Below are 23,213 nucleotides of genomic sequence, written 5' to 3'. Positions count from 1 at the left end.
GGAAACAGGGATCTATTAATTAGGGTGTGAATGTAAGCTCCATTGGCCAGGAAGTCAGTATGATTAGTACTTTCAGTTTCACAATGATACTCAGAACCAGAAGTGACGTCCATATCCAGCACACTTATGCCTATGTTTTTTTATGCATCAATATGACTTCATATAAGAGGCGAGTGGATGCCGTGTTATATTATGTTTAGAAGAAACTGAGATATTTACAGTTAAAGATATATTTGGCATGAATTGGACATAGCACTTTATTACACAAAATATATCAGTAAATAGACTAACATAATTTAAAATAACATTGTTACTATGATCCCTAGGTCATAACACCTTCATCCATTAAAAAAGTCATTTTTCTGAAAATTGTTACCCATGTGAGTGTTATATTCATAGACCAAAGGGTCTGTACTATACAATATAACGTTTATATACTCAACTCTGCATATCCTGCTGTCCCGTTCACATGCCCTCACTGACATTTAACTAAGTGTCAGCCCAGTTACACCACGTGGCGTCACTGCGGGGGTGCAGTTTGCACCGGCTGACACAATGCGAGGGGCTGACAATGAAATAGTAGACCTGCTATGCTATATTGTTGTCACCCCCTCGGATGAAGAGGTGATGGATGACACGCACGAGGTCACACCCTCTGATGTGACATTTTGGGGGTGTGACCACTGTGTGTGACCTCCTGGGCGCATGGGAAAGCTTCCTTTTGTGCAGTAGATGAGTGTCACTACACCCAGTGACGCCTGTGGTTACACCTCTGGTGGAAATGTGTATGACTCTGCATCACCTATACTTAAGTACGCTCAGTTTTGGTGCATACACACACAAGATACACTTTGCCAACAAGTGTATCAGCGTGACATCACACATGCAGTGAGCAAGAGCCCAGACTTGGCCTGCCAGTTCTACCTTAACATTTAAAAAAATAAAATAAAAAGATATAATAATTAAAAATAAAAAAAACAAATAATTATTTTCATTTCTTTAATTTAGAAAAAATGCATTATTAAATAATAAAACATTTTTCCCAATAAGGATGCGCTGCTATCACCATCCTGAGATGGAAATAGCGATAGGAGGAGAGCTCCCGCCACTTTGCATGGTGAAGCCTTCACCATAGAGACCCAGCGAAAGCTGTCAGTGGCTTTGATAGATAAGGAGAAACCCCTATCTCACATCTCTATGGCAATCCAAGGCATAGCTAGTCATCTGATACTAACAGAAAGTAATATAACACGTATAACACTGCTGTGTAATTTTCACCTGCAACATAGAGATTTTTCAATATTTGATGATATTTTTGTTATTGAAACAAAAAACTCTAAGAAACAAAAAGAATAGATCTGCAAATTGCAGGACACAGTGCAGGGGTAGATGTACTAAGCTTGAAGAGAGATAAAGTACCAACCAACCAGTGTCTAACTGACATTTTTCAAACATATCCTGTAAAGTGACAGTGATGAGCTGATTGGTTGGTACTATATTTCTCTCCAAGGTTTAGTACATCTCCCCCTGTGAGAGAGGGGACACTTCCATGACTGAGTGTCATTTACAGACTAAACTATAAGAATTACCTACTGTGCTCATCTGCTATATAACATTATTTGTACTGACACCTGGTTGCCCTCTATTTATTCTACCAATAACTAGTTGCTATTATTAAATATAAATAAACAAACATCTTTTCATATGTTCTTAATATAGATACATTTTTATCTGATTAATCTACATTGATAAAATTACTTCCACACCATAATTTAGGAAACCCCTATGTTATCCAGTGGTCATTTTAACCATGCCTCCCAATGGATGTTACATGCACATAGACACATCCAGCATATACCATATACAGCGCAGTGATATGGGCAGGTAACTGCCACATGTTGTGTTTGAGGCATGCGGCTGCTGCCAGGACAGCTGAGCTATTTACTTTCAAACCACTGGTACAACAGTGACAGTTGGACGTTAGCTGTGGATGCAGAGATGGAGAAGGCTGCGATGAAGAGAAGGATGGTTTCCAACTTATCTGATGAGGAAGAGGTGAAGGGAACCATCATGAGGAGGAATAAGAAGAGATGGAGAAAGTTATCTAGCTCAGAGGAGGAGAGAAATGGGTCTCGAGATGCGATGAAGAGGAGGATTAGCTCCAACTCCTCTGATGAGGAAGATGTGAAGGGATCCATCACGAGGAAGACTAAGAAGAGATGTAGGAATTTAATATCTAGCTCAGAGGAGGAAAGGAGCGGGGCTGGAGAAGCCCAGAAGAGGAGGATGGATTCTGACTCCTCTGATGAAGAACAGAAGGGATCCATCTTGAGGAAGGACAAGAAGAAGTGGAGAAAGTTACCATCTAGCTCGGACGAGAAGAGAGAGAGCGGAGCTGAGAGGAAGATGAGCGACGTACATGACGCAGTTGCAGAGAAAAGAAGTAAGGGAAACTCACACATACAAACTATTTTCATATAAACACTGTGAATGTCTTTTGGTCGCTGTACCACATTAGAGAAGTGCTGAGGCCTCTATCTCATCTACTAATATTTAAAAATACATTTATTAGAATTTATTTGCAAAATGCTAAATTACCTGCATCAAAATCTAAATGACTGTTATTTGCCTTGCTGGTCAATCTGAGAATGCCTATAAATCCCAATATTTAATGATTCTGAGTTGGGAGTAAAGCAAAACAATAATAGCAAGTATCTTTGTATCTGGAACAAACCATGTTGCAATGCAAGGGGTGCAAATACATTTATATATTTTTGTTTTATACATTCCAAAATGTTCTTGCCCTCCTTTCCTTGTCCCATTTTCTTTATTCTGTACTCCTCCCTTGAAAATTATTATTATAAATATATTTGTATGCATGCAGGGTAAATACTGGTTTGCATTGCATGTAGCCCACAAATGCTGAACAGCTTTATATTTACACTGCAATTTAGATATGAGTGTATACATGCCCATCTAAAGTCGCACATCCACTAGCAGATGGGTACACAACAGTACGATTACGACATTGTAATCGTACCATCGTTCCCCATCCCCTAAGTGCCTACACTGAAAGATTAGTCGTTCATTGTAGGCACCCTCCGTCATCCCCAAACATGGTCAATCTGTCGTTATCGGCTTATTGACCAACATGTTTGGGCGATGATCGATGCCGGCAACGACCAACGTGTACGCGCATCGCTGGTCATTGCCAACATTTTGCTGCCTGATCAGTGCGCGATTAATGGACGACTGAACGATATTGTTATCGTTCAGTCATCCATTAATATCGCGTAGTGGATACGCACCTTAAGTCTCTGCACATTTTAAATCTGCCAAACATGCAGTGCAGCATGGTTTTACCAAGGTGCACAGTTACTTGCTTTGCTCCCAACTCAGGATCAGCTCCTGTATCTTCTCCACAACAAGTATCGCTAATGTGTAATACAATGACTGTGCTATCTGTCTGTGCCATGGAGCTGCTGTTTTGAATCAGACACACATAAGAGCTCAGGTTTGGAGCAGTGATACTCAGGTTGGGTGTGTGGGTGATGTAATTGGATGTAGAGGCTTATGAGGAGCTGCCCATGGCAATGAAGCTTTAGTCACTTGCACTAGAGGCTAAACCTCTGAAATCTAATGGATATCTGACACTCACTGGCTGTTACATTTATCTCATATATGGTTACATTTCTTATTAAAAGTGAAGGAGGCAGTTGTTAAAGTGTGAAAAATAAAATTAGACACCCAAGTGCAACATGCATATGATGTCCTGGGATTTTGTAGGTCCCAACTAAACAAACATCCAGAAAAGAGAGTTCTCATCCAATTCCTTGGCAAATTTCACTGTAAGTTCCACTAAAAGGGAGGGTTTCGTGAGATTCCAGACACTGATTTATGGGTAGATCTTCCAATTCTCCTGTACCATAAACAATTATATGAAAATAGAGAAAGAAGGTCCACCATAGTGTATTACCATTTTAATAGGAATCTATAACATAAATCACATAGATAATAAAATCCACCATACATAAGTAAAAAATCAAGGCGTACCAGATGGTGTGGGTGTAAAATGGTAATACACTATGGTGGCCCTTCTCTCTCTATTTTCATATAATCATTTATGGTACACGGGTATACATCATATTCATACTTTTATTGTGGATATTCAGTTTTCATTTTTGATTGTTGCGCTTGGGTGTCTAATTTTATTGTTCACATTTATCATTTGGGTATTTATAGGGATTACCTTTTGACAGTCCAAGTGAAATTTAATCTCATACTTGATCTTAGTGAAAGGATTGACAAAGGAAGTACCAATATTGAGAAATTGGCAATTGATGCAACCCTGGCATCTAAAGACACCGTTATTAAGGCATAACCATGTCCTTTTATTCTTCACATTAGGACCCAAGTCTAAGTTTCGCAACAATATCTTTAATGTTGCTACTCCGTTTGTAACTAAAAAGTGGTGCTGTTTGACAAAATTGTCCAATATTTTCATCACATTGTAAAATATGCCAATGTTTATGAACAGCTTGACGGATATGCTTGGATGCTATTGAATAGGTTGATGTAAAGACCAAACGGTCTAGTTGTTGGTTGCATTCCTTTTTGACAAGTGCTTGTGTCTGGGTCAAATTAAGACAATATGAAATTGCCTCTTGTATCTCTTCAGCTGGGTATCCTCTGCTAATAAACCTATCACCCATCTCTCGAAGTGCTTCAGGTAATTCTGCACCATCGGAGGTGATCCGTACAACACGCAATAGCTGCGACAGCAGAAGGCCTTGCTTGAGGGGTGCAGGATGAAAGCTATTAGCTTGCAATAAGGTGTTTTTATCCGTAGATTTTTCTAAAAAGCTTGGTGTGTGTATATTAGCCGTGCGACAGAATTGCGAATGCAGCATTTTCATATATTCGCCTAAGTCCTGCCTACTGAATTGCACAGAAGTTAGCAACTGTGATCCAAGCTGAATCAGGCCCAGAGTGACAAATATATATATATATATATATATATACATACCGCATATGAGCAGCTCCTAAATATCGGGGTCAATCTAACTTTCCCCAAAGAACTTATTACACTAGAAAATGGAATTGGATATGAATATGGGTAATGGAAACATAAATGTTGTGGGCAGTCCTGTTTTTTACAAAGGGAAATCTTTAAACAAGATAAAGGGTTTATATCCAGTGGCGGGCTGGGCCGGGGGGCAGGGTGCCATGTGCCCCCCGGGCCGCAGCATCATGCGGCCCGCGGGCCGGTGCAGTCTGTGTCACTGTAACACAGACTGCACCGCGTGTGTAGCGATGACCGGACGGAGTTCGGTCAGCGCTACACTGACAAACACACAGCCGCCGGCTCCGGCAGCTGTGTGTTTGTTGTAAGCAGCAGCCAATGAGAGTCTGTCAGACTCTCATTAGCTGCTGCTGCGCCCACTGCGGGAGCCGCTCCATCTTCTGGCTCCAGCAGTGGGCAATGGGAGAGACGTCATAATGTCATATGACATCTCTCCCATAATGCAGAGCGGCCCGGCCCGGGAGGACAGACGGAGGAGCAGATGGCGGCGGCGGGAGCGGGGATTCAGGGAAGTGTTTTTTTTAATTTTGTTTTTTATATTACATGTGTCTACTGGGGGGGTGTCTGGCACTACTGGGGGCACTGCAAAGGGGGGACTACTACTACTGGGGGCATTACAAGGGGGGTGGGGGACTACAACTACTGGGGTCACTACAAGGGGGGGACTACTACTACTGGGGGCACTACAAGGGGAAAGGGAATTATTACTACTGGGGACTACTACTACTGGGGGCACTATAAGGGGACTACTTCTACTACTACTGGGGGCACTACAAGGGGGGTGGGGGACTACTACTACTGGGGACTACTACTACTGGGGACACTACAAGGGGGGACTACTACTACTGGGAACACTGCAAGGGGGGACTACTACTAGGGGCACTACAGGGGGGTCTACTACTACTGGGGGTACTACAAAGGGGGGGACTACTACTACTGGGGGCACTGCAAATGGGGGGACTACTACTGGGGGCACTATAAAGGGGGGGGGACTACTACTACTGGGGGCAATACAAGTGGGGGGGACTACTACTGGGGGCACTACTGGAGGCCTGCATAAGGGTGTTCTCTCCTGTGGCACACGGGGGCACTGCATATGGGCACTACGACAGGGGGCTGCCCTAATCTTTATTTTTACCTTACATTAATCCCATATGGACCCGCCTCCTCCCTGGAACACTGGAGGGGGGGGACGCCGTATCACGCATATTCTTCGGACACACACGCTACTCCTCTGCCAGGGCCGCCTGCATGCATTTGCCCCCCAGGCTAAAAGTTGCCAGCCAGCCCCTGTTTATATCTCTATGCATTCATACATGTATATTATTACTATGGATAGTATTAATTAATATTATTACTGCACTTGGCAGTAGGTAGTAGGATACAGGAATAAAAATCTTCATGTCACTTGGATGTCCAGGTCTTTATGTGGTCTTTGCTGTAATAAAACCCTCAGTTAATGATCTATAATATATGGCAGATGTTGATGTTCTTTTATCTCACCTTTTCTCTCTATCAGGAACCAGCAGTGCTCAGTCATCCTGCCATAGAGCCTCTGAAACCATCCAGAGACTTACATTTTACCACCAGTTAGGCCAGGGTAGTTTTGGAAAGGTAAGCAATGAAGTTCCAATAGTCACAGGGGAGTTTGGATGCTATTAGAAATGAGCAAAGCTGCAGCACAATTTCATTCAATCTGTCAGTTTTGATTTTGCATACACATTCCATATAATGATATTCCACACGTGGAAATCCTCAAGTTTACTTATGAATATTTGTGTTGTTAATGTGTTGTGAAGTATAAATGTGAGGCCTATGGGGTTGGATTGGAGGGCTTCTGGATTGTAGCTTATGTACATGCAATCGGGTGAGCTACATATCTAATAGGCTGGTTGTCAATAGATTTATTTGGGGGAGAATAAAACTTCATTGGAACTTTGTTTGATCGAACCATATTTAACTGGTATAGTGCTGGGATGGTGGCAGAGTCACTTCATTGTGCTCTGTGGTGCAGTTGAGGTTTAATTAGTGAGCAGTTTACAGAGAGGTAGAAAAATCTAAAGATAGACACATAGGGACTGATTCTGATGCATGTGCAAGTGTGTATATCTGCAAACTATGCATGCACCATAGAAAGCAAATGCTGACTGTACATATACCATAGAAAGCAATCACTGGCTGCACATGTACCATAGAAAGCAATCACTGGCTGCACATGCACCATAGAAAACAATCACTGGCTGCACATGCACCATAGAAAGCAATCACTGACTGCACATACACCATAGAAAGCAATCACTGGCTGCACATGCACCATAGAAAGCAATCACTGACTGCGCATGCACCATAGAAAGCAATCACTGGCTGCACATATACCATAAAAAGCAATCACTGACTGCACATGCACCAAAAAAAGCAATCACTAACTACACATGCACCATAAAAAGCAATCACTGGCTGCACATGCACCAAAAAAAGCAATCACTGACTGCACATGTACCATAGAAAGCAATCACTGGCTGCACGTGCACCATAGAAAGCAATCACTGACTGCGCATACACCATAGAAAGCAATCACTGACTGCACATTCACCATTGAAAGCAATCACTGACTGCACATTCACCATAGAAAGCAATCACTGGCTGCACATGCACCATAGAAAGCAATCACTGACTGCGCATACACCATAGAAAGCAATCACTGGCTGCACATGTACCATAGAAAGCAATCACTGGCTGCACATGCACCAAAAAAAGCAATCACTGACTGCACATGTACCATAGAAAGCAATCACTGGCTGCACATACACCATAGAAAGCAATCACTGGCTGCACATGCACCATAGAAAGCTATCACTAACTGCGCATGCACCATAGAAAGCAATCACTGGCTGTGCATGCATCATAGAAAGCAATCACTGGCTGCGCATGCACCATAGAAAGCAATCACTGGCTGCACATGCACCATAGAAAGCAATCACTGGCTGCACATGCACCATAGAAAGCAATCACTGGCTGCACATTCACCTCACTGGCTGCACATGCACCATAGAAAGCAATCACTGGCTGCACATTCACCATAGAAAGCAATCACTGGCTGCACATGCATCATAGAAAGCAATCACTGGCTGTGCATGCATCATAGAAAGCAATCACTGGCTGCACATTCACCATAGAAAGCAATCACTGGCTGCACATGCATCATAGAAAGCAATCACTGGCTGTGCATGCATCATAGAAAACAATCACTGGCTGCACATGCATCATAGAAATCAATCACTGGCTGTGCATGCATCATAGAAAGCAGTCACTGACTGCACATGCACCATAGAAAGCAATCACTGGCTGTGTATGCACCATAGAAAGCAATCACTGACTGCGCATACACCATAGAAAGCAATCACTGGCTGCGCATACACCATAGAAAGCAATCACTGGCTGCGCATACACCATAGAAAGCAATCACTGGCTGCACATGCACCATAGAAAGCAATCACTGGCTGCACATGTACCATAGAAAGCAATCACTGGCTGCACATACACCATAGAAAGCAATCACTGACTGCACATGTACCATAGAAAGCAATCACTGGCTGCGCATACACCATAGAAAGCAATCACTGGCTGCGCATACACCATAGAAAGCAATCACTGGCTGCACATGCACCATAGAAAGCAATCACTGGCTGCACATGTACCATAGAAAGCAATCACTGGCTGCACATACACCATAGAAAGCAATCACTGACTGCACATGCATCATAGAAAGCAATCACTGACTGCGCATACACCATAGAAAGCAATCACTGGCTGCGCATACACCATAGAAAGCAATCACTGGCTGCGCATACACCATAGAAAGCAATCACTGACTACACATGTACCATAGAAAGCAATTGCTGACTGCATATGCACCATAGAAAGCAATCACTGGCTGCACATGTACCATAAAAAGCAATTGCTGACTGCATATGCACCATAGAAAGCAATCAGAATCCCGACCCGGGACTAAAGATAGGCATACTTACCACCCTCTCGGCATGTTCATCTTTTAGGTTTCTGGCATCGGGCTATTCAGCCACCGGGACTTCCGCGGTTGCAAAATCTTTGGCAGTAAAAGTATTAGAAAAGACTCAGGAGTTAGTTTACTCTGTGGTTTATTATGCAGTTTGTTACCCATACATGAGATGGGGTTTCCAGATCCACACTGTCAGGCCTCTCTTAGGGCTCTATTTATTAACATTATTTTTACTAAAATAAAGTGAAATAGGGTGTTTTGATACCCTTTTCAAATTTTTTTAGTTTGCCCTACAGTTACTATAGGGCGATTGGAGTAGAATTCGTAAAATTCTACTCCAACCCCTAAGTATCACTTATTTTTAGTAAGCAGATTGCATTTCCCATAACTGTAATGGGAAATGTGATCTGCCTGGTAGTAACTAAAAATAAATTGTGAAAAAAATACCTAGGGAGGCCCTGTGATAATAACGCCATCTGGAGGTGGCGTTATCTAGGGTCTCCCCCGGTTACCGGACACCTGCTGTGCTCTAAAAGGCAGAGCAGAGGCAGGAGCTGGCCCCAGTGATCAGCTGTGTGGTCTCCCATGCTGCACTGCGGCCCGGTCATCAGGTGATCGAGTCTCAGTATGGGATATCACCTGACCGGAGGACATGGAAGACATCGCCGTAGGCCCGGATCATGCAGGTAAGTGTAATTAAGGGAGGGGGGGTGACGGGGGGGTCCGAGATTGCAGTGGGCGTGGCTTAGAGCCGGGGGCGGGCTTAGCACAAGGGGGTAGCAGCTGCGGCCGGTCGGCGCATGCGCGGGCACTTTGTCACGGTATTTTTTGCAAAAATACCGTGACTAGTGGGTGGAGGGGATTCACAGGGACAGAGCTTTATCGCAAGCTCTGTCTCTGCAAGGGTCAGAGGCGGATCTAGACTTTTCATTTAGGGGTGGCTGTTTAATCATATTAACCATGACTCCTCCACTTTCCTATCCTGGCATCTCCCCTTTTGGGTGGGGTGGGAACACACCTTAGTGCAATTGTGAATAGGTGCATGGAAAGGTATGCGTTCATTATCCCGGCGGAGGTGATGACGACGCTTACAATACCGGCGCCAGTATCCCATCTGCCATGATGCCTAAGGTAAGTAGCGGGTTGGTGGGGATGGTTAGGCACTAGACGGAGGCTGTGGCACTAAGGGGGGAGGGTTGGGTTTAGGGTGCAGGGAGGGGGGCGTTAGGTTTAGGCACTATGGGGAGGTTAGGTTAAGGCACCAAGGAAGGAGGGTTAGGGTAGAAAGAAGGTTAGCATACCGACCAGCAAGTGTCGGTATGTTAACCCAGTCGGGACCGAGACGTCAGGATTCTGACTGCCTGGATCTGCTCCCCATGGAAAGCACCTAATATATATATATATATATATATATATATATATATATATACATTAGGGATGTGCAGGCTCGGATAGGTTCGAGTTTGCACGTGGAGTTCGGATTTTTCCCTCCAAAAAAACGGAACTCAGAACGAGGCAAAACGTCATCTTACATGGACGAACATCATCATTCCTGGTCTTTTGTCCAGGAATGATGATGTTCGTCCATGTAAGATGACGTTTTGCCTCGTTCTGAGTTCCGTTTTTTTGGAGGGAAAAATCCGAACTCCACGTGCAAACTCGAACCTATCCGAGCCTGCACATCCCTAATATACATACATATATACACACACATATATTTTATATATACTGTATCTATATATACATATACACACACATTTACATTATATATATATATATATATAAACAAAATTCACTGAAAGCCCGGCACTCTGCTGACCACAATGAGGGTCTATACCTTGCTCCGGGTGCTCTCAGAAAACCGAGATCACTCCCCCAATGTAAACAGCAGCACATCAGCGGCACTCCGAAAACTTCGATAAAGGTGAAAAATATGAGATATGGTAAGAACTTACCCTTGTTATCTCTATTTCTACGAAGTCCATAGGGTTCCACAGGATACCTTGGGTATAGGTGTGACGTCAGTCGCAGGGCACCAAAGAGTTAAGCTTTCAGCCTCCCAGGATGCACTAGGTCCCCCTCCTATACCCCGCCCCCGGGCCAAGGCACCTCAGTTAGTTACCAAGCCATAGGCCGGAGGAGGAGAAGGAAGAGAGAGAACAAAGATCTGGACACATACAAGAATCACATTCTCACCAGAGGGAGACGGAAAACCGGTGACCAGAGCAAAGCCCATCTGCAGCACAGGTGCGACAGGGCGGGAGTCCTGTGGAACCCTATGGACTTCGTAGAAATAGAGATAACTAGGGTAAGTTCTTACCATATCTCATATTTTCTACTTCAGGGTCCATAGGGTATCCACAGGATACCTTGGGGATGTCCCAAAGCAGTATCCTTTAAGGGTGGGGACGCTCCTGTGCAGAAAGGAGAATCCGCCGCCCGAAGGAAGCATCCTGAGAGGCGAAGGTGTCAAACCTGTAATACCTCACGAAGATATGGACAGAAGACCACGTAGCAGCCTTGCAGATCTGAACTGCCGAGGCACCACGTCGAGCTGCCCACGAAGGACCCACAGACCTAGTGGAATGAGCCTTCAGAGAAGGAGGGACCGGTAGGCCTTCATGAAGATAAGCTTCAGAAATAGCCATACGGATCCAGGCTGCCAAAGTTTGCTTTGAAGCAGGCCAACCCTTTTTACAGAAGCCATAGAGGACAAACAAAGCGTCCGACTTCCTAAACGAAGAAGTGCGGTCAACATAAGTCCTTAAGGCCCGCACAACATCCAAAGAGGCCTCACCCACGGAAAGACCCGGTGAGTTAAAGGCCGGAACAACTATTTCCTCATTAACATGAAACTGGGAAACAACTTTGGGAAGAAACTCGGGCCGAGTGCGGAGCACTGCCCTGTTCCCATGAAAAACCAAGAAAAGGGGGTCTACAAGAAAGAGCCCCTAACTCAGAAACACGTCTGGCCGAAGCAACGGCCAGAAGGAAAACAGTCTTAGCTGTTAGCCATTTAATATCCACTGAGCCCAGTGGTTCAAACGGCGGTCCTTGGAGAGCCCTCAGGACCACAGCCAAATCCCAAGGCGCCACAGGTGGAACAAAGGGCGGCTGAATACGGAGAACACCTTGCATAAAGGTGCGCACATCCGGGATTGTAGCAATCCTACGGTGAAACCAGACAGATAGGGCCGAAACCTGTACCTTCAAAGAAGCAAGGCGAAGCCCATGATCTAGTCCCGCTTGCAGGAAGGCGAGAATCCGAGACAGATGAAACTCCCGCGGTGCATAACCTCTCGGTCGACACCACTGGAAGAACGTATGCCACACGCGATGGTATATCCTCGCGGAAGACTGTTTCCGAGCTCGTAACATGGTACGCACCACAGAGCTGGAAAACCCCCGGGACCTCAGCATGGCCATCTCAACAGTCACGCCGTCAAAGACAGCCGAGTCAGGTCCGGGTGAAGACAAGGACCCTGAGACAGAAGGTCCGGTCGTAGCGGCAACCGCAGAGGACTGTCCACGGACAGACCCTGAAGGTCTGAGAACCAGTGCCGTCTGGGCCACGCGGGAGCTATCAACAGGAGCGTCCCTCCTTCCTGTTTGAATTTCCGGATTACCCGTGGAAGAAGGGAGACCGGAGGGAACAGGTATGCGAACCTGAACGTCCACCGGACGGACAGAGCATCCACCAGAGATGCCCCTTCGTCTCTTGTGCGAGACCCGTACACCGGCAACTTGTTGTTGTGCCGGGACGCCATGAGGTCGATTTCTGGAAGACCCCACCTGTCCACCAGTAGTTGAAAAACGTCCGGGTGCAGGGACCATTCCCCTGGATGAACGTCCTGGCGACTTAGAAAGTCCGCCTCCCAATTTAGCACTCCCGGGATGAAGACCGCTGATATGGCCGGAAGATTGCGCTCCGCCCAAACCAGGATCCGAGAGACCTCTACGAGAGCCGCCCGACTGCGAGTTCCTCCTTGCCTGTTTATGTAGGCCACGGTGGTAGCATTGTCCAACTGGACCTGCACCGGGTGACCCTGGAGAAACCGCTGTGCCTGCAGGAGAGCATTGAAGACCGCACGGAGTTCCAAGATATTTATTGGAAGCTCCGCTTCTGTCGGCGTCCACCTGCCCTAGAACAAGTGTGGACCCGAAACTGCTCCCCAGCCCCGAAGACTGGCGTCCGTTGTCAACAGGACCCAATTTGGAACCCAGAACGGACGTCCCTTGTTGAGGTGGGTCGTCTTTAACCACCACGCAAGGGACCGGCGAACCTCCGGGGTGAGCACAATCGTCTGGAACTTCAGAGACTGAGGCAGCCCGTTCCACTTGGACAGGATCAGGTGCTGCAGAGGTCTGGAGTGAAACTGGGCGTATTCCACCATGTCGAACACCGACACTATGGAGCCCAGTAACCTCATCGCCGAGTGTAAGGACACCCGGCGGCTGTGCAGACAACTGCGCACCCTTGACTGTAAAGCAGAGATCTTGTCCTCCGTCACGAAGATCCTTTGCTGTCCCGAGTCCAATAAGGCTCCAAGATGCAGAATCCTCCGAGACGGGATTAGAGTGGACTTCTGCCAGTTGATTAGCCAGCCGTGCCGTTGCAGCAGTGCAATGGTCAGGTCCAAGTGGTGTAACAGGAGCTCTGGAGATCCTGCCACCAATAACAGGTCGTCCAAGTACGGCAACATGCGGACTCCTTGCAGCCGCAGAGAAGCCGCCATGACCGCCATCACCTTGGTGAAAACACGTGGTGCTGTCGCCAGGCCAAAAGGTAACGCCCGAAACTGGAAGTGGTCGCTGCGGATTGCAAACCGAAGGAACTCTTGATGGCGCAAAAGAATAGGGACATGCAGGTAAGCGTCCTGTATGTCCAATGACACCATGTAGTCCCCAGGTTCCAGCGCCAGAATGATGGACCGTAGGGTCTCCATCCGAAACTTCGGGACCCGCAAAGACTTGTTGAGTGCTTTGAGGTTGAGAATCGGACGATATGACCCATTGGGTTTCTGTACCAAAAATAGATTTGAATAGAAACCCTGGCCCCTCTGGGAGAATGGAACAGGCACTATAACTCCAGCCTGGAGCATAGTGTGCAATACCTTCCGCAGCTCCGTAGCCTTGTTCCGGTCTGATGGTAGACCCGTGGTGAAGAATCGAGCCGGGGGTCTGTGCCGGATGGAGAGGGCGTATCCGTGGGAGACCACCTCCAGAACCCAAGTGTCTGTCGTAGTGAACGACCAACACCGGGAGAACTGCAGCAGGTGGCCTCCCACCCTGGGATCCCCCAAGGGGAGACCCGGACCGTCAGGCCGCAGGCTTGTCATCTGGCTTGGGGGCCGGACGTCTGGTACTCCATGCCTGTTTCCGGGGCTTGACCGATTTCTTAGGGCCAGCCTGTCGAGGAAACGACTGTGGTTTGGGCCTGCCCTGGGCCCTAGATGACCTAAAGGACGATGGTCCAGAACCAGAAGGAGCAGCGGCCGATGGGAGACAAGCAGATTTGGCTGCTGCCAGCGTGGCCACAATCTTATCCAGATCCGGACCGAAGAGAACTTCTCCGGTAAACGGCAACGCTTCCAGACCTTTCTTGGAATCTGCGTCCGCCTTCCAGGATCGCAGGTGCGACGAGCAGCTACCGCTGCTGAAGAAATTCTAGACACCAGAGTACTAATGTCTAGAGCCGCCTCGTTGATGTAGGTGGCCGAATCACGGAGATTGCCAATCAACTCCGCCTGTTCGGCCGGACAGTCGGATTCAAAAGAAGCCTCTAATGAATCCGCCCAGCGCTCCATCGCTCTGGCAACCCAGCAAATGGCCATAGCCGGCCGTGCTGCCCCCCCTGCAAGGGAATAAGCAGACTTCAGGCAGATTTCTACCTTGCGGTCCGTAGCATCCTTAAGGGAGGACATGGATGGCATCGGCAATGTGGCACTACGGACAAGACGGGTCACGTGAGAATCCACCTGTGGAGGGGATTCCCACTTAGCAAAATAATTATCCGCGAACGGATAAGCCACCGCCAGGCGTCTCTGCGGCTGGTATCTTTTGCCAGGTTGTTTCCACGCCTCCTCTAAATGGTCCACCAACTGACCCGAAAGAGGAAAGACTGTGGCATCGCCCTTCACATCTTTGAAAAAGGCATACTTAGATTTAGCCGCTGGGGGAACTTCGTCCTCAATCACCAAGGCTGTGCGGACCGCCCGAATAAGTCCAGGAATATATACTTTGGACTTAGCATCAGCGTCCTTAGTATGGAGAGGTTCCTGATCGTAAGGATCCAGAATCTCTCCATCATCAGACGTCCCTTCGTCATCCTCATAAGGAGCGGACAGAGACGCCACCGGCCTTTTATGAGGCCGCATCACAGACTCCCCTTGCAACACATCCGACAAGTGCTGTACAGAACTCATCAGGGAGTTAACCCACGCTGGCTCCTGAGAACCCGGGAGCGGGGAAATAGGGAGACTGTGGGGTACCACCAATTGTCGTGGGAACCCCTGCATGGGTGACGACACCACAGACTGCTGGGACAAACCCATCGGAGTAAACGCGGGCTGCGGAGCTAACTGGCCCACTAAAGCTGTTAACGCCTGAGCGAAACAAGCCCAGGGCGGCTCCTGTACCGGTGCTGTAACCGTAATAGGCCGCGCCATGGACAAACACTGCCGGCAAAGGCCCTCCGCGCTACTCTCCCCCTCCGCTAACGGTACTTTGCACGTGGTACACTGTAGCCGGAGGGGAAAATCACTTTCAGACATGATGGCACCACGTATGTGACCTCTCTCACCAATTAAGTATTAAATAGGCGAGAGACCACCCTGCAGCACCGCACCGCAAGGGCTTTAGCAGAAAGAACAGGGACAGTAATAAAGCTGACAGTTTAGAGAAGAAAAGTTACAGGCAGCGCTAGCACAGTCACATACAATGCAGAGAAATAACAATTCCTGCACTAACAGCGCTGATCACTCAACTACACAGACACGGGGCCTGGTAGGACGCAGCGCTGCATACACAGACCTGAGCCACAGCGGAGGAGAGGTATGCGGGGGGACCCAGACCACGATGCTTCCTTCCAGACTTCCAGCAGCGTTCACTATGCGTTGCAGAGAAGATGGCCGCCGAGGAGCAGAGAGAAGCTGGCCTGGGGGAGGAGCGCTGACACAGGACCAGTCAGCACAGTGCAGAGAGGGCTGTGTGCAGCGGGGGAGGCGCCGGCTGTGAGACAGGGAAGGCGCGCTCCCCTGGCATGCATTTAACCCCTAGGATGCCGCAGCGCTACCGCTCTGCTGTGGTCCGCTGTCCCAGGGGGTAGTGGAAAGCGCAGGTTCAGTACCTGGCTCCACGCTGCAGCAAGTCCCCAGGGAGCCCCCTGCCTGGGAACTTAGGACCATGTGACCAGCGGGGACCCACCGCGGGACCCCGCTGCTTACCTTTGTCCCCCTTGGATCCGGCCATGGTCCGGAACATCTTGGGTCACCGCTAGTTTTCTTCAGTGCAGCTGTGGCTGCACATCTGGATGTACAGCATGGACAGTCAGTCCAGACGTCCATGCTGTCTTCCCTACACCCCCGCCGGTACCAGAACGCCGGTACCGATCCGGGGATACTGGTGAGCATCTGGGGTCACACTTCTAGCCCCCACTCCGACAGGTGCACCCGACGCCGGCCGGGCACCAAACTAAACTGAGGTGCCTTGGCCCGGGGGCGGGGTATAGGAGGGGGACCTAGTGCATCCTGGGAGGCTGAAAGCTTAACTCTTTGGTGCCCTGCGACTGACGTCACACCTATACCCAAGGTATCCTGTGGATACCCTATGGACCCTGAAGTAGAAACAGGTGTCTTTTTATTCTACGTTTCGGGTTCAGTGACCCCTTCCTCAGGAACACACATTATGTGTGTGTATAGCTTATATACTTCACCCCACAGCTCCTCAGTTGTTGGTGCCAGCATGCACATCACAGAGTGACACACACAGTTGTTCCTCAAACCCTCCCCAGGGCTGCAGAGACTGGCTGCTCCTGCAGTGTGCGGCACAAATACCAGGGGGGCAGAGTGGTGGGAGGAGGATGAGGGGACGCTTGGAACTCTAGCAGGAGGGATAGAGAGGTAATAAATGGGGAGCCTTCTATTACCTCAGAGGCAGAGCTGCTTCCCTTGCTACTGCCTGGCCTCGGTCCTGGAGCCGCTGTCACGTTGCGCTAGACAATGAGCATCAGCAGTGGATTGTGCCCAGAGTTGGAAACAGACAGGAACAGGAGGTGGAGGAGCGGAGCGGGAGGCGGGACCCTCAGCCAACACTGCAGCACTGCCAGTGCCACTGAAGTCACAATACTATGGTCATGACTTGCACCTGGAACATGAGGCTGCACACTGTATGGGGGAGTGTCTGGCGCTTGCGCTAGGGGGGGCGATCGCTCCAATCGCCCCCCCCTGGATCTGCCACTGGCAAGGGATTTGTAGTAATTCCCTGTGATATTGACTGAATTTGCAATGCAAATTCAGTCGGTAATATCACACTACAATCTGCATTACAATGCGGATTGTAGTAAATAGAGCCCTTTAGTGCCCCTGGTCACTGACTATCAGAGAAAATATGTGACAAAAAATATTGCATCCATAATAAATAAAATTGTTGCCTAAACAAATAAATGATGCCCTTGATAATAAAGAAATATGATTATAATGAAATTAATCTTGTCCCTGATGTTAAAGAATTGACCTAATCCTAAAGAAAGAAATCTTCCAACTGTGGTCCTGATTCACTATGGAACGCAACTGTGAATGCAATAGCAATTACGCCCGCAGTTCAACTGTGATAGTATGGTAATCCATTGCGATCGCTATGCCGCTGGAGAACATCATAAGGACGCCCACTTTACCTTACACACATCCGTAATGTTTAGCAAGACTGTGAAACCATCAGTACAATCGTGTACCATCGCAGCCACACTTGCACAAGCCCTGACCTTACTCAGAAAGTGCTAACTTCCACGCACGCTATCAGGCCTCAGGCTGTGTAGGGCACCATAGTGGATAATTTATGCACGCCCCTGCAATGGCATTCAAACGCTTTGGCATGCCTGTGTTAGGCTGACCACCCCCCGTTACCACCCACAAACAGCACTTCCTGGCAATCACTCTACGATGGGTCTGTGTAGTCCCAATCCCAGTAGATATATATATCCTCAGAAATACAGCATGAAATATATTTTCACATCTGAGCCAATTCACCCACCCGCTATCAAGAGATCCCTTTTTGAACTAAGGAAAACACAGACGCGGCGGCACCGACAGTGACAAAGCGGGATGACAAAACAGCAGACCGCTGTGGCTATTGTGCCTACACTAGTGAGATGAGATCGGCATCATAAACACAAGCTCCTGCATATATATTGTGGTTAAATCAGAAAGCACTGTGCGGATACAGTACCCCTGGACTGATAATTTGTGGGAGTCGCTCCAGCTACAATAAAACTCTAGAGTAGTAAATAGAGACATTACCAGCGCTTCGGGACTATATCGTCCCTTTGTCAAGGCTTGATAAAGGGATGAAATAGTCCTGAAACGTTGGTGTCACATTTTTCATATGTACTTTTAAATATACGCTTTTGACACTTTCATACAAGTCTCCGAGTGTTGCCGCTTGTTTGTGCTGGTATAGTATATATATATATATATATATATATATATTATATATATATATATATATATATATATATATTATATATACACACACAGTATACCAGCACAAACAAGCGGCAGCTTGTTGCTTGTTTTTATACATTTCTGTGGAACCGTTAGTATTGTCAAAAGCGCAGACAATGCTATAATGTAAACTGGGCACTGCAAACAAACATAAAATGAAACAGCCTCTGAAGGATGTGACTCTAGAATTATTGGGAGTTCCTTCAAAATTATAGTTACACCCTGACCCTACATAATATGCATTAGGCTCCAGTGAGCCAGGATAGTTAATAGCTGGGTAGCCAATCAGGAGCCATCTCTTAAGGTGCGTACACACTAGATGATTTTTTGAACAATTTACCAAATTCCAAAGCATCAGAATGACAAATTGTTCAAATCGTCAAGTGTGTACGCACTATGTTGTGAAGTGCGCACTCTTGTGGGGTCATCAGCCACATCATCAGGTTGGTCCTACATGCAGCCCTACATGCAGTCCAACCTGACGATGCGGCTGATGACCCCATGTTGTGGGATGCGGCAGGGTAAGACATTGGGCAGTCAGGCACCGGATCGTCTATTGTGTACCATCCATCCGATATGTCAGCCCCTCGGCAGGGGGGGGGGAGACACCCAGTGCCAGATGAAGGTCCACATGGGCCTGGAGCTGAAACTTATGAAGGGCCTATTGTGTGCCGGCGCAGGGGTTGTGACCAACACAACATGGGTCTGACTAGTAATGTGGAGGGTATGACCAACTCCTCCAAATATTTATTCTTGCCAGGTGCAATCGGCATCAGCACTCAGGGAACTTTTAAACAGATGAGTCAGCACTCAACACTTGTGTTCCAATGTTTCAGAATTGAATTCTTTCCTCAGGGAACAATGGGCCTGATTGAAAGTTGTACACAAACCCAATGATTTACGTACATCTCTGATGTTTGTCAATCTGCACATGCACAGAACCTGTACTGCGCATGTGCAGATCTCTATCTGCGATTATGGTTGCAGTGCTCCCTAAGCCACAGCATGATTGACATGCTGCAGCTGTTTGGGGACAGGGAAGGGGGGTTGATGGCCAGAGTTACAGAAAATGATGGTGGGTCACTCAAATGAATGATATTCATACAGATGGTGCATACTGCTCGGATCACAAAGCATGCAGTGGGTGTTTTTCTGCTTCTTTTACATATTTTAATACAGCAGTTGCGTCTCTCTGTGAGAACTGTGCACAACTGTGAATCAGGCCCAATGTACATTATAAACTCACCTTAAATATCCATAGTTGAGTTTCCAGCATGGACCTGGCAGGCTGCAATCGGCGGCAGCTGCTCTCGGTAAAAGCAGAAGTGCATAATCACGTTGGCGCATCCTGACTGGGGTTTGCATAGTTACTATAATAGAGTGTATACATAAAAAGAAATAGTCCCAAGTACATGAAAGAAGGTAATAACACATATACAAACATAATGATCCTGTGAGCCTAAGATGCTAATCACAATGAGCCAATAAACCTGACACGTATATAATAAAAAGAATGTAACAACTGCATTAGAGTCCTTATCACATAGAAAATGTACAAATCAACTAGGTCTAAAAGGAAAAAAAGGATAAATAAATCTGCAGCACATATAATAGGCCTCCATCTACATAATGTAATGCTGTATTCAATTATTGACATCCTGGATGTCGACATTCAGAACATGTCAACTTTATGCAGTCGACATGCTGAATGTGGACAAAATATAGCACTCCTGTCGTCAGGGGTATGCCAAAACTAAAAGAAAATAGCTTACCTCATATCCCATGATACCATGTGCGATTCCAAATGCTGCCCGGCATTTGGAATCACACATCCTGACTATAGTACACTGTGTTGGTGTCATAATAATAAATATATATATCTGTATATACATACACACACACACATATATATCTTAATCCGCCAACATCTGTCCCGCCTCTGACATGCATAGTGGGAGCCGGGGCACTCACCATAAGAGCCAAAAGCATCCACTGCAGCGAACCACAGGACAGGCCGTAGCTGGAGAGGACGAAGGAGGACCACTCTGTGGGTGCCAGGAACGGGTAAGTATTGAGCAGGGATGGATTGGGGAGGAGGGGAGCTGGACGGATCGGGAGGCAGGATGGGGCTGAGCGAGTGGCAAACCGAGTCCCTTTACTAGTGTGTGTGTGTATGTGTGAATATAAATATATTTATAAAATATATGTATTCGTATCCACTGTTGTCCTTAAAAAGGAATATATGTATGTATGTATATATATATATATATATATATATATATATATAAAGGGTAATGGTCATTGACACAATCATGATGAAGCCTGGTCCTTCACTCATTTGAACTGAAAATAATGGAGTTCTCCCTCTCTGTGCAGGGAGGGAGCAGCATGGTGGTTTTCATTGGGCTGGGCTAGGGCTGGATTAATGGTTTGGGGGTCCAAGTCACTTAAAAGTGGGGGTCCCTATAGACTTAAATTAACAGCATAGTCATAATAAATTAGATAGATAGTAAGAGGGAGCTACAAGTAGGCGGTACATAATAAAGAGCCTTTCACACCATTTCCATAACATAAGAAACATTTATTTAGCATATATTCATAATTTCATATACAAGTATTCACATAGGCAGAGCCACTCATGCAGATCACATATAAAGTCACTCATGCAGCAGGTCATATATGCAGTCATATATGCAGCAGGTTACATGTGCAAATAAGCATGCAGGGTCACACATACAGAGGATCATATATGCACACATGAGACACACACACATACTGTACTTAACAGTAGTTAAACTCTCTTTTACCTTGCAGGCAGGTACTGGATGTTGTCACTAGGGAGTTGAAAGTAAACAGGGGCTCTGTAGCAAATAATCTGCCCTCTGTCCCATGATGGCAAACCATCAACAGTCAGCAACAGGCAGGAGGACAGTACACTGGGCCGTTTAGCCCCGCCCCCACACTCGGAACACGCCCAATCTCTCTTTGCTTGCTTCCTTGCACTGCAGCAGTTCCATTTTAATTAATGTCCGTTTCCTCCCTTTAATCCAGCTCTGTGTGCAGGGCCACGGAGAGCACACGCCACACAGCAGCTGGCAGCTTGAGGCAGGATTTTTTTTTTTCTATCAACACTGCCAGCTGATCCTGTTGACAATGGGCCTATTTTTATGGTGGGCCTGGAGCTGAAGCTCCACCCGCCCCATTATTAATCTGGCCCTGGGGACACCAGTCGCATTGATGGGTACAATCGTTGTTTAGTGTGTACCAAGCTTTACACTGTCAGCTAATCACACATTAGAGCAGCTGCATATTCCAAGTACTTCAAGTCTCTTTCTGCAAAGTGGAAAACACTAATGCACACTTAGCAAATGCTCCTCTCATCAGTATCTGCATACTTTTACCTCCAGCAATTAAGGTGCTGATAGGGGGTGGAGGGTGGTGTATATTTCAAAGTACCTGTCCAGGAACACTTGGAACTGGTGATCAGACCCTTATCCTCCCATCCATTGTCCCAGCTAAATTGGATTATGGGTGTGGGAGGGAGCCTACATAGCAAAAGCTTCTTATGGGTCTATCGTTTCTTTTTCAGTAATCCAACAGTTAATACACAATCACTGTGAAACAACAATGCATTTGCCTTTACATTCCTGTGTGGCTTATGAGGCTGACTCTGTAATATTTCCTCTAGGTCCTGCTGGCTGCAGATTCCTATGGCAGTCACCATTTGGCCGTTAAAGTCATGAGCAAGAGAGAGCTGCTAGCGGAGGGCGAGGAGGATATGGTGTTTGTGGAGAGGAGGATATTAGAACTTGCATCGGGAAGCGCCTTCCTTATCCATGGGTACTTTGCTTTCCAGACCAAGGTACTGCTGTCATTATCGCTGTATTGCTCAATATATACACATATACCATATATCCTCAATTTCTGCTGTGACTCTTCTTTCCTAGAAAGCAAATCTCATCTAATCATTTCCAGAAATCCTGGCATTCTGTATCTACAACACTTGGTGATATAGAGGTTATTGAAAATAGACAATAGAATTGAACGTTGTACCTGAGTGTATGTGTCGCATCAGACTATTAAGTGCTTCCTGCAGTTTTATATTCATGTACACAGCAGTTTTGTATCTCCTGCCATATCTACTCCAGTGCTGGCAGTACATGAATATGGTTACATTTCTTATTAAAAGTGAAGGATGCAGTTGTTAAAGTGGGCCGAAAAGAGGCGGAACTGCATTCCGTCAGTTCCTCGTTCCCCCTCCTCCAGCCCACCTTACCCGACCAGTCGCCCCATGCCGCAGGGAGGCTCCATTTGCCGGGAGGCTCCATTTGGCTGTTTACTTGGCCTAAATATGTCACAGACATTCGCCGATAATCATTTAATAGTGGGATTA

General features: G+C 46.9%; 1 protein-coding gene across 1 annotated transcript in view; it reads left to right on the top strand.

The window, feature by feature from the left end:
• Nucleotides 1-4,753: 4,753 nt before the first annotated feature.
• The window catches only part of LOC148511668 (protein kinase C delta type-like), a 65,239-nt gene continuing 46,779 nt past the window's right edge, over nucleotides 4,754-23,213 (top strand). The window contains exons 1-3 of the mRNA XM_088482806.1: nucleotides 4,754-4,833; nucleotides 6,603-6,697; nucleotides 22,509-22,682. Coding sequence (XP_088338932.1) covers nucleotides 22,560-22,682 — 123 coding nt within the window. The 5' untranslated portion in view covers nucleotides 4,754-4,833; nucleotides 6,603-6,697; nucleotides 22,509-22,559. The remainder of the gene's footprint in view (nucleotides 4,834-6,602; nucleotides 6,698-22,508; nucleotides 22,683-23,213) is intronic.

Source organism: Taudactylus pleione, unplaced genomic scaffold, assembly GCF_031769625.1.
Source record: "Taudactylus pleione unplaced genomic scaffold, aTauple2 ptg000296l, whole genome shotgun sequence".
Lineage (NCBI taxonomy): Eukaryota > Metazoa > Chordata > Amphibia > Anura > Myobatrachidae > Taudactylus > Taudactylus pleione.
Note: the sequence above shows the minus strand (reverse complement) of the source record. Positions and strands in the feature narration are given on the sequence as shown.